The following is a 14,734-nucleotide window of genomic DNA, read 5'->3' on the forward strand; positions in this document are numbered from 1 at the left end:
ACAATCAATGCCAAGCTCACATGCTAAACCGGTTTGCCTTGTGATTTTTTTTTTCCTTTCTCCTTTCATGGTCTCACATAAAAACACCGTGGGAACTTTGGAGAAAGAAAAAAATATTTTTTTGTCTTGACGGGGGGGGGGTTTTCGCAATGGAAGTGCAAGAGTAACTTACAGGATGCACATGTGAGCGTGGTGGTAGCAAATGATCTCTTGACCCGTTAAAGCAATAACATTTTTGGAGCTACGGGTCTTATCTTTCTTACCGATAGTGGACGAGATGGTACCACTTAAGCCTGTACGGTACCGCAAGCAACCGGTTAGCTTAAATTAGCTTGGCCTGCACTTAACCCCATTTAAAACTAAATGTGTCGTTTTTACACTTCGTTTTTTGAATGGATTAAACAAACAAGATATATCGTTTTTGTACTAAGATAAGCTAAGCAGGTGTTGGTTCTAGCTTTGTGTTTACCCGACTGAAATGAAAGTGGCGTCCGTCTTCTTATCTAACTCTCGGCATCAAAAGCCAAAAATTGCATTTCGCAAAAATGTCTCACTCGGGCGAGTACAAACTAATGGTGAGGTGTGATCATGTTAGTGTGTGGGCGCTCTGAGGGAAGAGTTTAATGGCAAATGTGTGCAGGAGAATTTCACAAAGTACATGAGTCACCATGGAGGCCTGACATTGTCTTTTTAAATCTGGGTTCTGGAAATGTTAAAGGAGATATACTATACGAGGGCACACGTAACAGTTTAACATATGAGTTTGGTTGATGCAGGGTTCATAGTTTTCTATTACCTTTATCTTTGACAACAAATGTCAGAAAATATAGTGGCGGCATCACAAAGTCCGACTGTTGTTGAATTTTAGGAAGCAAGAGGGCATTTAAAACCCACGTTTTCTTACCTGAACCCGAACAGTGTAAAATATGCTCATGAGATGTCGAGTAGTCTAAAAATAAATGCTTTTGAGTCGTCTTTTTGCTTAATAACACTATGGTACTTTAGGGCCTCCAGCATATCATTGACCTTTTCCATCCTCTATCACACAAAAAAAAAGAAAATAAATATAATACATGTGTGAACCATTTTGTTCTTGCAAAAACAGAAATGTATATTTACAAAGTATAACCAATAAGTTCTTGGTGTTTCGTTCTGAATGGATGCATAAAAGTGAACATATATAGTTGGTCTAAGCTCAGCTGTACAGTCAGTGGGTAACCAGCCCAAATTCCTCGCATGCATTTTTCCTCACACATTCAGAGAATCTATTTACCGTATTTTACAGTTACTACGCTGCTGTACAGAGGCTGTGTTGAGGTAAAGCGGGTGTTTCTGGCCAGCTCTAACAGGGATGGGGGCAGTTTTTGGGAGAAATGGTCGCCCACTTTTTTCTTGTGTTGGACCACGTCGGACAGGAAGGACAGCGAGGGACAGACACGCATGGGTGGGGGTGGGGGATGTGTTGCAGTTCTCAACGACGACACACACCGTATATTGCTGTTAAATTTGTGATTTCCACATTCTATGTAGCTTAAGGAGAGATCGTGATTATGATTTCTATTTTCAGTATAAAACACCACGTTTGGTGTTTTCTTTTCTTTTTTTCTTTTTTGCAGTTAGTTGCAAAATACTGGTGGAATAACCTCTATTCATAGATAAATATAGGGAATGGTCATTGTGTGATGACGTCAAATGCAGATTGCACACATGCACACGAAAGCACCTTTGATTAGAAAAGAAATTGCACAAGTTCGAGAGATATCGTTGACCATACATGTTGACACTTTCTACATAGAGACTGAGCACTGGTTTGCATTAAGGAGTTATGAAACATGTTTGAAAAAAAGTATACATTTTGGTATACAACTTCTTAAATGTTGATTGGTATTATTCACCTCCGAGTGTCTATTTTTACATGCAGTTGACTCCTTGAAACTACTACCCCAGGAGTTTGACTAGCCGGTGAGTTGAGCCCAGTTCTACTGTGAACAAAGCACTACACATTGACTAATCTAAATCAACCATTACACTTAAACACTGTTAAGTTTTTTTTTCAAATGTATTATTTCGACATTGACTTCGTTACGGAACGTTAATGAGCCTAAAGTTCTCATGCCTTTTTTTTTTTTTTTTTTTTTCAACCAGTGAAAGATATTGAAGGCTAGCATATATTATGAGGCTAAACTTCAAATTAGGCCTTTTTTTTTTCTTGCCTTTGTCAGTCGGTGCGTGTGAAGCATGAAAAGTTCTGTACAATCAGAACGTGTGTTCAGCGGCAAAAGAAAAAAAAGAGGAGAAAATTGTCGAGATGGCTCTACATTACCTAATTCTGCTACAGTACATCTAATGCTACTTCTTATATTTCATGAAAATGAATTAAAAAAAAGAAAAAAAAAGAAAGAATCCTCTGAAAAGACATTCAGTGGTGAAGAATGACATCCGGCAGGGGAGAGGGGAAGCTTAAACTCGTCATTCAGGCTGAGCGCATGATGAATCTGCAAATAAGAACAACGGAGAAGTTTGTCTGCCCAGCAAGAGTGTTTCATCCCTTGTTGCTCGGGTGCAAAGCCCACAGGGGAGTCTTTTTGCTCAATACCATCAGACGGGAATCACATTTCCCCCCCACACGGTCTGTAATTTCCTCATCCAGAAACTCCTATTCACTCTTGGCGACAGCTTCTTAGTCTGTTGAAAAATGTGTGTTCAAATATGCTCACAATTTCAGCCCAGCCACTGCATTTAACATGAGGAGCTTTACACAGTGCATCTCTTGTTCTTCTCCCCAAAGTTCACAGGAGGTCATTCTCCTCAACCTACCAGGCGTGGTCTTGATTCCAGGTCATCTAAGTGACACTAAATGGCATGCATAATGCTTCTATATTTGGCTTGTACACCCATAACCCCCCCCCGCCTGCCAATTAAATAATAACAATAAATATAAATCCACTCAGGTTAGGCCTACGCTAAACCAGCCAAGCCAAAGTCTTGTGCCCTTGTTGGTTTCTCCCCTCCCCACCACCCCTCGCTAGCCGAAAATATCGGTAGATTCCATATTATTCTCTTGTCCGGTCCTCCTTCTTCTTCTTTTGTTCCTGGGGTAAAGGATCACAAGGGGTCTGGTAAGAGCGATGGCAGACAAGAAGGATGGTCGTGTTGGTGGTGGTGGTGGTTGTGGTGGTGACGAGGGGGAGGAAGTGGGTCCTCGAACGTCCTCAGATGGACACGGGACAGGTGATGACCTTGTCCTCCAGCATGACGCTGACCACCAGGAAGACGAAATACAGCATGAACATGATGAAGCCGAGCAGCTTGCTCATGCGCCACTTGCAGGCGGCGATGGAGATGATGACGAAGAGGAGCATGATGAAGAGGAGCACGATGGCACAGAAGAGGCCGTTGGAGCTGACTTGCACCGGTTTCATGCCGTTGATGAAGGACCACATGAGCCAGGGGAACGGCAGTCTGCGAATACACACGTGTCACAGTCATTTAGCAAATACGCTTCATGTAATTAAACATTTCTTTACACATTGTTTGGGATCAAACCAAGTTTAAATGATATGCTGACTAAAAAGGATGCCTTCTAATTTCTTTCTTGTTTCCCTGTCAATATCAGGTTGCTCACACTCAGCAGAGCATAACATAATGTGCACGTAGATTATATGACACGGCACAACGTGACAACAATAAGTCTGTAACTCAGACAGAACAAAATCAAGGTGCAACTTGGCAGCAGCTGAAAAAACATTTCTTTTGCTGACCGACAGTTTCCCCTCTCACCTTGCTGCAGTGATGTAAGCAGCAGCATGCATAGGTGTTGGTATACTTGTTTATTTACTTTAAAAATAACACACATACATACGTGCATCAAAGTGTGTAAAGTTAACATTAAAAAGAAAATGTAAAGACTAACAAAACATGTAAGACTTTGTAAGAGGCTTCAGAATCCACGGTCATATTATGGCATCCTGAATAACAGGGATTTAGACAGAGCAATAGCGTGCACATGCTCAGATGGCGTACCCAACGGTAATGTCGAAGATGTTGGAGCCCACGGAGCTGGATACAGCCATATCCCCCAGCCCCTTGCGTGCCACAATGACACTGGTGATGAGGTCAGGGATGGAGGTTCCAGCTGCTAATATAGTCAGGCCCATAATCTCCTCTGTAATCCCAATGGTCTGTCCAACCTGGAAAAAAAAAAAAACAAGAAGAAAAAAGGAGACTAAGCTTTGGGATAAATAAAACCTAATCTTTTGTTCTAGCTATTTTTAATTTCCTCGTGATGCTTTGGAAGCTCATGGAGGTGACAAAACCGTAGCTCTGACAATCTCTTTGTTTTGAATAAGACAGCTGTGATTATTAAGGAGTGGGTGGATTATAGAATATGGTTTCATTTTAAATGTCAAAGATGGGAACTGAAGAGAAAAGACGACTGCATCTCGCCCTTTGTTTCTTTTTGACAAGGATTATGCTTATATTAGGATTTTACAATGTTCTGGGACTGCCGTCGTGATCACATGACACCCACTTCATTTTAGCAAGTGTGTGCAAGTCTTTGGGAACTGTGTACCTGGTGAGCCCACCACACCATTAGGTAGGAGAAGACTGCAATCCAGGTGATGGCACCCAGGAAGGTGACGGGGAAGAATCTCTGTGATGTCTGAAAGGCAAGAGAACAAAAAGAGCGAGAATAGTGAATTTAGCAGCAAACGCACAAATAAGGACTCCACACTTATCCATCCAAAACAGACACCGTTCACGTGCGTGAAATGTTTTGCGAAGGAGAACTCCGTCTCACACACACCGTCTTCCTGACGTCAGGCAGCGTTAGCCACAGGGGGAGGACGATGGGTATGATTAAGAGGTAGGTGAGGCGCTTGCGGTTGGACTCGGGCCAGGACAGGCTCAGAGGCTGGTCATCCTCCTCTTCGTCCTCAGCCTGAAAGGAGACACCATAGACCAGAAAGAGGGAAAGGAGATATAGATTACAAAACAGAATGGGTAATACCACATACCATAAATAAATACCATAATCACTTAGTGTTTAACTAATAATATCGGGTACATATGAGGCCAATAGCACATCGAGTTGAGTCATGTTTTGTTCATTTTCCTAAAGGGATGTAGTAGAAAATAAATCATTATGATCCAAGTGTCTTTTGTCTCATTGGGATACACCTCTCCATAGCAACTATCCAGAGAGGTAGGTAGCACTCTTGCAACACAAGCACTTCAAGAGGGAAAAGACAACACAGAGGTCTGCATAAATTGATGGCCGGACCTGGAAGCGCGTGTGCTTTTGCTCTGCGGTGACCGTAAGACAGAGGAGTCTGATGACTGCGATTTGGGAGATTGCGCCGAGCCTGAAGGGCTCAGCCTCTCCAGTCATCAGGGCCTCATCACTGCTGACTGCTGATGCCGGCTGCACCGCAGACCCCCCCCCCCCCCCCCCCGGGGTCTGATTGGACCTGCCACTGGAATGCCAAGTGAGCCAAAGAATGCCACCTCTCTGCAGATCAGCATCAAATAAGCTGTCACAGTCTGAAGATGACACACTGAAGCCCTGGCAATAAAGACAACTAAATCTAAAGCTTTTGTGCCTAACGCTGCAAAAGCGGACTCTCAAGTGAACATTCTGGTACTTAAAAGAAACTTTAACGGTACAACAACAAAGCCTTCTGAGAGCGGAAACATGTCTTGGCTCCCTCTGTATCCAATTATACAGGATGCTATGGAGCCGTGGGGAGCTGCAGAGAACAGGTCCACACATGCAGACCTGAGCAGAACACACTGATGACCCAGAACATACAGCAGGGGCAGATGTCGAGAACAGATGTTGCTCAGTCAATAATCATTTTCTCAAGACAATCATTTTAAGTCTTAATCACATGAGCTAAGCATGCCCAGAGAGGGAAGCAGAAATGTTTGAAGACGGCTCCCGCACGAATCATGAATCATACGAAGCTCATCCTGCTGTGACAGCTACTGCTGTTGAGTATTGCCTGGTAACCTTGGTAATCAGAGCTGCCAAACAAAAGGCAGCGCTCGCATCACTTATGCTCAGCATTCTGATTTCTCCTCCTCTCCATATCCAGATGGCTGCATTGTTGTCTGTTAGAAGGCCTACAAACCTGAGGCTTCAGAAAGATCAATTCTGAACCAAATCCACGGCTTTTCCCCCCCGAGATGTAAAGATACGAGAGGTTTCCATCACGGTCACTGTGTGTTTCACGACAGTGTTTGCAGGATTAGAATGAAGCAAAAACAGCTACTTCATCTGTCCTGGCAGGAAGCGTCGCTTTAGATCACAGTTTGCCTCGCAGCTCTTTCATGGATATGTTGACTTCATGCAGGTGACTGTTTCTGGCTGACACTGCACTCTGCGAGTCCGTCATTTGTGTATTTATACTTTACTTGCTTTCTCTGCTGAAGCACCCCACAGAGATGGGGCTCCCTTCTCTGAGTTGGCTCCCAAATGCCAGCCCCTTGGGGGCCTTTCCTGCCCCGTGGTGGCTCAGTTGGCAACACTGACAACTCTGAGCTTAAAGGCACTGACTTTTACCAGGCACCACAGAGCTGCGAGGGGAGGCGTGACATTTGCTCTTTTTTGACTTCCCCGGGGGAAGCGTGTGCGCCCGGCACCTGGTGTGTTGCAACAAAGCTACAAGAGTTGAAACGGTCACAAAAAGAGTAAGCACATAAGCACAGCTGCAAAGAGGCTGTACGCTGATGCATTTGCATCACCTGCTTGATCAAACTTTTAGTATCATGGAGTGCAGCCATCTATCTGTATTACTTTTATCTTCTCTGACACCGGTCCTCTTTCTGAATACGTTTATGGTAATCACACACAGGTGAATTCTGACAAAGCATAAAAAGAACTCTAATTTCTTTTACTAGCGTTTTCCCACAGACGATTCATCTTTCTTGGAGGATAGCAGCTGCTGTGGTGTGAATATCGGCATCTGCTATATGAATTTATTTATTTATTTTTGACACGGAGGCTCCATCTGGATAGGAAATTCTCATATTATCTAGCAAAAAGGTACAGCGAACAGATATTCAAATCTGATGCTACTTCCTCCCTGCATCCCATGATACACACATGATACACAATGTTTATTTCCCAAATCGTTTTAGTTGAGATAGAGGTGGGATGAGTCACAAATTCTTGCTGGTTAATGGTTTCCTTTGGGTTTGCTGTGAGTCATTCCCTGAATGTGCTCATCATTCATCTTTGTAAGAAAAAAAACATTATAAAATTACTGTGTATATGCACTTTACAATATTGCTTTTATGAAAATATCAACCCTTTCATTTCTGCTGTTGGGGGAACTATTGCAGTATATGATCACTTTCTGTCTTTTAATGACAATAAAGAGAGTCAGGAAATTGTTCTAGAAGTCTGCTGCAGATTTGAATTTTGACCTTAACGATGCCCTCATTCCCCAATCTTGGTTGCCAAGGCATCCAGGAGGAATTGAATAATTAGCATGACGGAGCCTCTGGCAGCATGTGAAGGTGTGAGCCGTTTCCAGCTACTCCCTGGTTGACACGGACAGGTGCGCTGTGGGACAGACCTCTCCAAATAGCAGCATGTGGGAAGCAAGCATGCCAATAAGCGCCCAGATCTCACAAATCCAGTGAATCGCCAGCTGAAATATTCTATAATCATATATCAGGTTTTCTGCCTTTACCCCAAGAAGACAACATTTTGAGGTGAATCTAAAATTCTTCGTTCTAACCCACAGGTTCCATTTTTAGGCACAAATATTGTTAGCTTCAGGGGAGTGATGACGGGTTTTATCTGCAAAGGCTATTATTAACCCAAGAGTGAGATATCAATCTGAGAACAACTTGGTGCAGAGGAATAGATCAATACGCACATGGTCATGTTGCAAATCAGGGCTCATCTTAAGCAGTCTATTCTGAGAGCTCCCTATATGCTTCCACACCAGTCCGAATTGATAGACTACTGTATCTCGCCTTGGGAGGATTGCTGTATGACAGTGTGCTACAGTATCTATGTTTTAGGTGCAGAAAGAATTTTTACTTTTTTTTGGAATCATTTAGTTTCTACAACTCGAGCAAAAGCTAATCTAAATTCCCTGCAGGCATGATGGAGAACCCGAAACATAATGTCTCTGGCCACGGCTGTTGCATAAACATATTCGGAAAATGTGGTGTATAGCTGATATTCGAAAACAATTATTCTAGAGAAAGTTATTTACCTGAAACTAAAATATTCAGCCCCCCAGAACCAAGTTGAAAACCATACTTTTTGCTCATTTAATGGAAGTCTGTCTTGGGGTTACTCGTGGTCAATGAAAACGATCGAGAATCCAGCAGGATGACCGACACGCCCGTCTCCTCTGCGTGCCTCCCTCTCAGTGGACGACTTTGAATAGCTGCCCTTTTACCCCAGGACCGTCTGCTGGCCTGGCGGGTCGCTGCGTCCCACCATCATCGCTCATGCCAGCACAACTGCTGCAGGTGCCATTAGGAGGCTCTTTGTGCCTGGCCGCACGTCAAAGACTGTGTGTGTGTGTGTGTGTGTGTGTGTGTGTGTGTGTGTGTGTGTGTGTGTGTGTGTGTGTGTGTGTGTGTGTGTGTGTGTGTGTGTGTGTGTGCGTCGAGTGTGTTCATTTCGAGCACCCGGCGGCGGCGAGCAGCAGGTGAGTGAGGAGTGTGATTACAGAACTCAGTGGGACGAGGTGGGTCTTTGGCAGGTCTGGCTGAAGATGGAGGGACTCGCCCGAGTGCATGCTGGGAAATTATCAGCAGTACTGACCTGTGCCATGGTCAATCCAACCTTTGCATCAATCACGCTCAAGGTGGAACACAGACACAGATGAGAGGCATAAAACATCCGCAAATGTCTCTCCATCTTTGAAATCTGTCTCTCCGTTTTGCTGCCCTATCATAGCATGACGTCATCAGTTTGATTTGGCATATTCTTTTTTTTGGGGGGGGGGGGGGGGGAATAACTGAGTTTGGTGCAGTTTCTTCCTGCTGTCATCCCTTACCGTCTCCCCCTCTTGACCGACTGTTCCGTTCATGGGTGGTGTCACTTCCACTTCCACGCTGGAGCTGTTCGGAAGGTTCTTATCTGTGGGAAGTTTAACGAATAATTACAGCGAGAAGCATGTGGAGGAACTAAAGCTGGCATTGCCTCAAATTGGCACGAGTGTGTTTATACTTCTTCCCCTCCGTACTTTTTAATCCACTACATTTATTTGACAGCTATAGCTGCTTTAATAAACAGGAACCAGTAAATGTTTGTTCAGCTTCAGCATCTTTCTGTGTATGTACAAGTATGTGCACGTCTGTGGCCGTCACTACCATCCGTCTCCCTCATCACATCCTGGTGGCTGATATGACTCCATTTAATTTGAGGCCAGACTTACTTACCAGCCCTTATTGAAATACAAAGAGCCGAAAGCCATGTAATCAGATGATAACACTATAATTGCTGTGGAAATTGCTTTAATTCAAGTGTGGTTGTGACACAATTAGAGAGATTCTCAGAGAGATAAAGTGACTTGATACCACTGTCGTCCATCGCATGACATCACTCCCTAGCTTGGATGCTATCTATGCTATCACAGATAGAAAGATCTAATCACATGCATCATACACTGAACTAAACCGACAGTAAATCTTATTTTACTACTGACACCAATTTAAGATATGTGAGGCTCGAAAAAGTAAAGTACGCTGTGATGACCAGTCATGAATTTTGATTAAGATGGTAATATGTTAATGTGGCGCTGTTAGCATAATTTGCCTTGTTGATAAACATCCATGCCTCGCTTTGATTCTGCTGCTCTGACTACACTGTGGCCATGAAAGGGCATCCTCTTGCCTCCTGTTTATCCTTTGGTCCGATGCTCTTTGAAGTGAAAAAACCCCCACATAAATTACACTTGGCAGTGACTGTGATTGATTTAAATACTGCTTGAAGACAACACTTGCAATCAATTTGGCAGTTTTTGATAATGTCATGCTTGTTTAACATCGGATGCGACGCTCATTAACCATTTCAGTGGACGTTCCTGATGACTAATAAGGAATATTAAGCCGGGTAACGCCTATTCATGAAGTTTTAGCAACAGCAAAAGGAGTCTTTGTGAATAATCAGCTAATATCGAAGGAAAGGAATAGTTTGACATTTGGAAGAATGCACTTATTTTCTTTTCTTGCCCAGAGTTTAATGACAAGATTGATACCACTCTCATAGCTTAGCATTGAGACTTAAATCGGTACAACCACAACATGTCGTTTTTACACTTCAGTTTATTTAAGGATTACATGACATTTGCTGTAACATGTGGATTGATGAGATTTAAAAGATGCTGATGATAGGCACATGCTACCTTTGGACAGAGCCAGGCTAACTGTTTCCAGTCTTTATGCTAAGCTAAGCTAGCCAGCTGCTGGTGGTAGCTTCATATTTAGCGTTGGACATGAGAGTGGTATCAACCTTCTCATCTTACCCTTACCTCAGCAAAAAGGTGAACAAATGTATTCACGCAAAATGTCAAACTATTCCTTGAGGAACATCAAATGGCGCTTTTGTGCGATTTGTGTCAGTTTGTCTTGATTTTAATGTCACTCACTGTTATTAATCCAGTCTTTGATTGTATGACTGCTTATCCACTGTATGCGCAGCACTTTGGGCGACCTTTGTTGTATTTTAAAATGTGCTCTACAAATACATTTTGATTGATTGATCAAAGAGCTTTTTACCTGAACGGCTTGCTACTCCATTGGCCTTCTCACTGTCCTCCACTTGGCATTTCTTTTTAGCGATCTTATGAAGGATGGATGCCTTCTCTCGAAATTTACCTGCAACAGAATAGCCACAGTGGTTAAACATGGAGCAGAGGGCTGCATAGCGCAGCATCTTCAAGGCCTCTCGTCCTCTTCCCGGTGAGAGCTCCGTCGTTGTCACCTTTGACCCCAGATGGGTCACATTTCAAAAGCACAGTGCATACAGGGTGGTGTCTTCCCACAGAACTGCTGTTTAAACAACATAGAGAGTCAATATGACATAGCATATCATATACTGATGATCCTGCAATGTCCTGGTCCTTGGTGGAGGCAAAGCCAGCAGGGAGAGAATCTCTTGTGAAGATATCTGCCTTCTGGAGCTCAGATTCACTCCTGTACACCAGTTCTCAGATCAGATCAGATCAGAAACTCACAAGAGAGGTCAGAGGCTAGCTGGGAACCAAAAGCAACCAAAGACTGAGCTGAGGACAGCATCATCAGATGTGACACATCTATAGGTTTAAAAACTTGGTATTGCAATATTTAAACAGGAAGCACCCGATTTTACCATTATTATAGTGCTTCTAATTTAGCGTTGCTCGTATAGGGTGCTGCAGGGATGACGTATTTTTGTATAAAAACCGCCGGGAAGTTAGCATCACACTGGTTCCCTCGACAAAAAGCCAATATGATTTTTCTATTGGATTTTGGATTATTGCAGAAAGTAAACTGTGGCAAACACAAGTTTATAATACTTACTGATTTTGTTCAGCAAGATAATATTCACACATTTACACTACTTTTATGATTGTGAAAGCATGAATACAATCGTCAGAAGTGAAAAAAAACATCTATAAATTAACTACATCAAGGTCACATGAGCACGAGTGACGGCAGACAAGTTGACGTGATGACGTTTTGTAGTAACAAAACATTTAAATCTCTTAAGCTTGTGTTCACCATAGACCTCATTTCAAGCATTTAACCAAAAACCCTTTAAAAAAAACCCAGTGAAGAGGGAACTGGAAGTGCGAAAATGCCAACTAATGTCCAGGTTTTAGGACTTATTCCTGCAGCAATCTATTGAAGTTCCTCCTAAATGTAGGTGAAGTAGCTGCGTGCGAAGCCACAGACAAAGAGGAATACTGTCGCATGCAAGAGACATCAGCTTGCTAGAGAATTTGATCAATATAAAAAAAATCCCTGATGGGGATGATATTGTTGCTGATAACATTTATTGACCCAATAACACTGGAAAGATGATGCTGTGACGCACGAGACTGAATTGAAACCAGTCATCAATTGACCAACATGACCTTGAGGCTTGCATAACCTGCGGGCTCACGCAAGGCAATTCTGCCCATGTTATAATGACGAGCGATGACTGGAATTCCCCCAACGACACACACATCAACAACAACACAGTACTCAGACGAGAAGCAATTTGACACCATAGGCACAAAACTTAGGTAGTGTAAGTTTTTATGTTCCCCATGTAATACATATTAGATGTTAATATTTAATGGCTTTTGGAAGAGATTCCGTCTCCTCCATCATGGTTTTGTGTAAAACCTCTCGTGTGTCGAGTATCCGTATTTATTTTCACTGACGTCCTGTGCGTGTCAGTTTTTGCATGCATGTCCTACCTACTCCCAATCAGCCCGTTGTAATCAATGTGAAAGATTTTTTCATTTCAAGAGGGCAGGGCTGATTTGTCAGTGCTTGACACAGTGACGCGTCGATACATACTCCACCCGGCCATGTCAACGCTGTCTGTGACCTTCTGGCAAAATCATTAACCACCCTAAGTCACCCCCGGCCTTCCTCCCGTCTCCTCTATCTAATTCCACAGTCCTCCATCGCTCCTGTTTTTCTCGCTCCTCTGTGTTTTTCAAACGCCGTTCTTTCGCTCATTTTGTTGTCTTTTAGTCCCCTCCTCGCCTCGCTCTGTTTCAGACACGCACATGCTCACGGAAGACACACGCACACGTACACTGTACATTTTCACTGCGTCACTGCCTCGACATCACTCACCTTAGGCGCTCATTGTCAGTGGGCTCTGTATGCGTGCGTTTCGTTTATACAGATGTGGGTGTGAGATCATTGTCTCTGCGTGGGAATACAAGTAGCAGGGTTGGGCTTTTTTGATGAGTTTCAAAGGAAATTCTTGAATGTTGAAGAAAACCAAAAATGTCAAGCTAACTGATTCTGAAACCTTATGCCAAAGACCTATGAAGGCGGAGAGCAGTTGTGTGTAGTTACCAAGAGTAACTAACTTAATTATCAAGATGACCATTGATCAAAATGGATTTTTCCCTTAAAGTCAACAGCTAGGAAAAGAATCAAGTAATTCTAGCTTCAGCTCAGGCCAGCCTATCTCCCCAGCTACCTTTCACTTGATAAAGCGGTCTAGACGCTGCACATTTTGAATTCTCATTTCACAGAGAATTTATGGCGTAATCATTTCTAAACTAATGTCATGAATAATGTTACTCCTGCATGTTGCCTTTGGGTATGGTTTGAAATTCCACGATGCTCTAGCTCTAAGGGCAAACGACAAAGAAATATGACAGTTCCAATTTGCAAGTCTTTGAGAATAACCAAGTTCAGCCCTTCCCTAGCCGGCCTTACACAGCCGCTCATTTTCCCTGTCAGCTCTGTTTGTTACGCAACTACTGGGTGGATGAGTCACTCCAGTTTGACAAATTCAGCAACGTACGTCTTACATGTGTGCACCCGCTGCTGGTACAAGTGGAACCTCCAAGTGAGCGCTGAGGCATGGATGATTTATTTCATAACAATGCGGAATGCCAAAGATTTAAAAAAAGAAAAGGAAAACCTTGTGCCTTGCGTGTTCAGGGGATGGTTTGTGGTGCATTTGTGTGTGTAGTTTTATTTGCATAACAACCAAAATGTGACCAATAATTCAGAAAAGCAGTGGCTTTCTCACAAAATCAAACATAAGCAACATATGATGACAATTTTCATTAAAATGTCTCGTTAATGAATAGAACAAAATCCATAAAAGCACTACACACAGTAACCAGACAATATGTTTGTACATATTCTCTGGGAAGAAAAAAAAAAATAAATAAAAAATAAAAAAATGAGGATAAAAAGTAAATAATAAAATGGCATGGCTACCGTGATTTGCACTTTGTCAGTGAAATCTCAGAGAGGTTGTCAAACTTATAACACAAAACAAACTGTGTGTCATGTCGCAAGCAAACAAAAAATGGAATTGGAGGCGCGGTTACGTAATAAAGATGGAGAAAAAGGAAGAGGGATGACAGAAGCTGACTCAAAGAATCAAGTGAAAACTTTCAGGCTTACCTTCCTCAGTCATTGAGTGATAATATTTTAGTTTCCCATAAGTCCCAAGCTCTACAACATCACAGCAAAAGACAAGGGTAAGGCAACGAACACACAGAGAAAAGGAAAAGAGTGAACATGACAGAACAAGACAGGTCCGCTGGTTCTACATCACATTCTTTACAAACACTCACACGGGCACAAGGAGTGACATACAGAAAGACAAAGTCTCTCAGAGTCATCACTGCAGAAGTGCAAAACAAAGCGGCAAGGGTTGAATTACAAATAAAATACATCATAGCTTTACAGTAAGTCAGTCTGATCAATAGCCTGCCAATGGCACAGGTTGGATAGCTATTAGAGAAGATTTGCGAAAGAAAGGGAGGGGGAAGGGGCTGTCAATGTACTAGAAAACACAATAACAGGGTCATACAATGAGATATATATTAAAAAATAATAAAAAAAAACAGAAGAGGAAAGTCAGAAGAGAACTGGGTCAACATGCAACAAAAAAGATGAGTCCTCCTCTCCTCTGCACGCAAGCTCATTCAAAGGCTTGATGATTCTGCATTTTTTTTTTGCCACAATGAAAGCCAAACAATTAATTTGATTCCCTTACTGTAGCAGTTCTTCGCGCTACTGTAAA

General features: G+C 42.7%; 1 protein-coding gene across 1 annotated transcript in view; it reads right to left on the reverse strand.

The window, feature by feature from the left end:
* Nucleotides 1-3,212: 3,212 nt before the first annotated feature.
* The window catches only part of LOC306715023 (solute carrier family 24 member 2), a gene marked incomplete at both ends in the record, with an annotated part of 32,840 nt that continues 21,318 nt past the window's right edge, over nt 3,213-14,734 (reverse strand). The window contains 7 exons of the mRNA XM_079185241.1: nt 3,213-3,462; nt 4,024-4,190; nt 4,574-4,663; nt 4,808-4,942; nt 9,030-9,112; nt 10,753-10,851; nt 14,110-14,160. Coding sequence (XP_079041367.1) covers nt 3,213-3,462; nt 4,024-4,190; nt 4,574-4,663; nt 4,808-4,942; nt 9,030-9,112; nt 10,753-10,851; nt 14,110-14,160 — 875 coding nt within the window. The remainder of the gene's footprint in view (nt 3,463-4,023; nt 4,191-4,573; nt 4,664-4,807; nt 4,943-9,029; nt 9,113-10,752; nt 10,852-14,109; nt 14,161-14,734) is intronic.

The sequence above is a fragment of the Pholis gunnellus genome (genome assembly GCF_910591455.1).
Source record: "Pholis gunnellus genome assembly, chromosome: 23".
Classification (NCBI taxonomy): domain Eukaryota; kingdom Metazoa; phylum Chordata; class Actinopteri; order Perciformes; family Pholidae; genus Pholis; species Pholis gunnellus.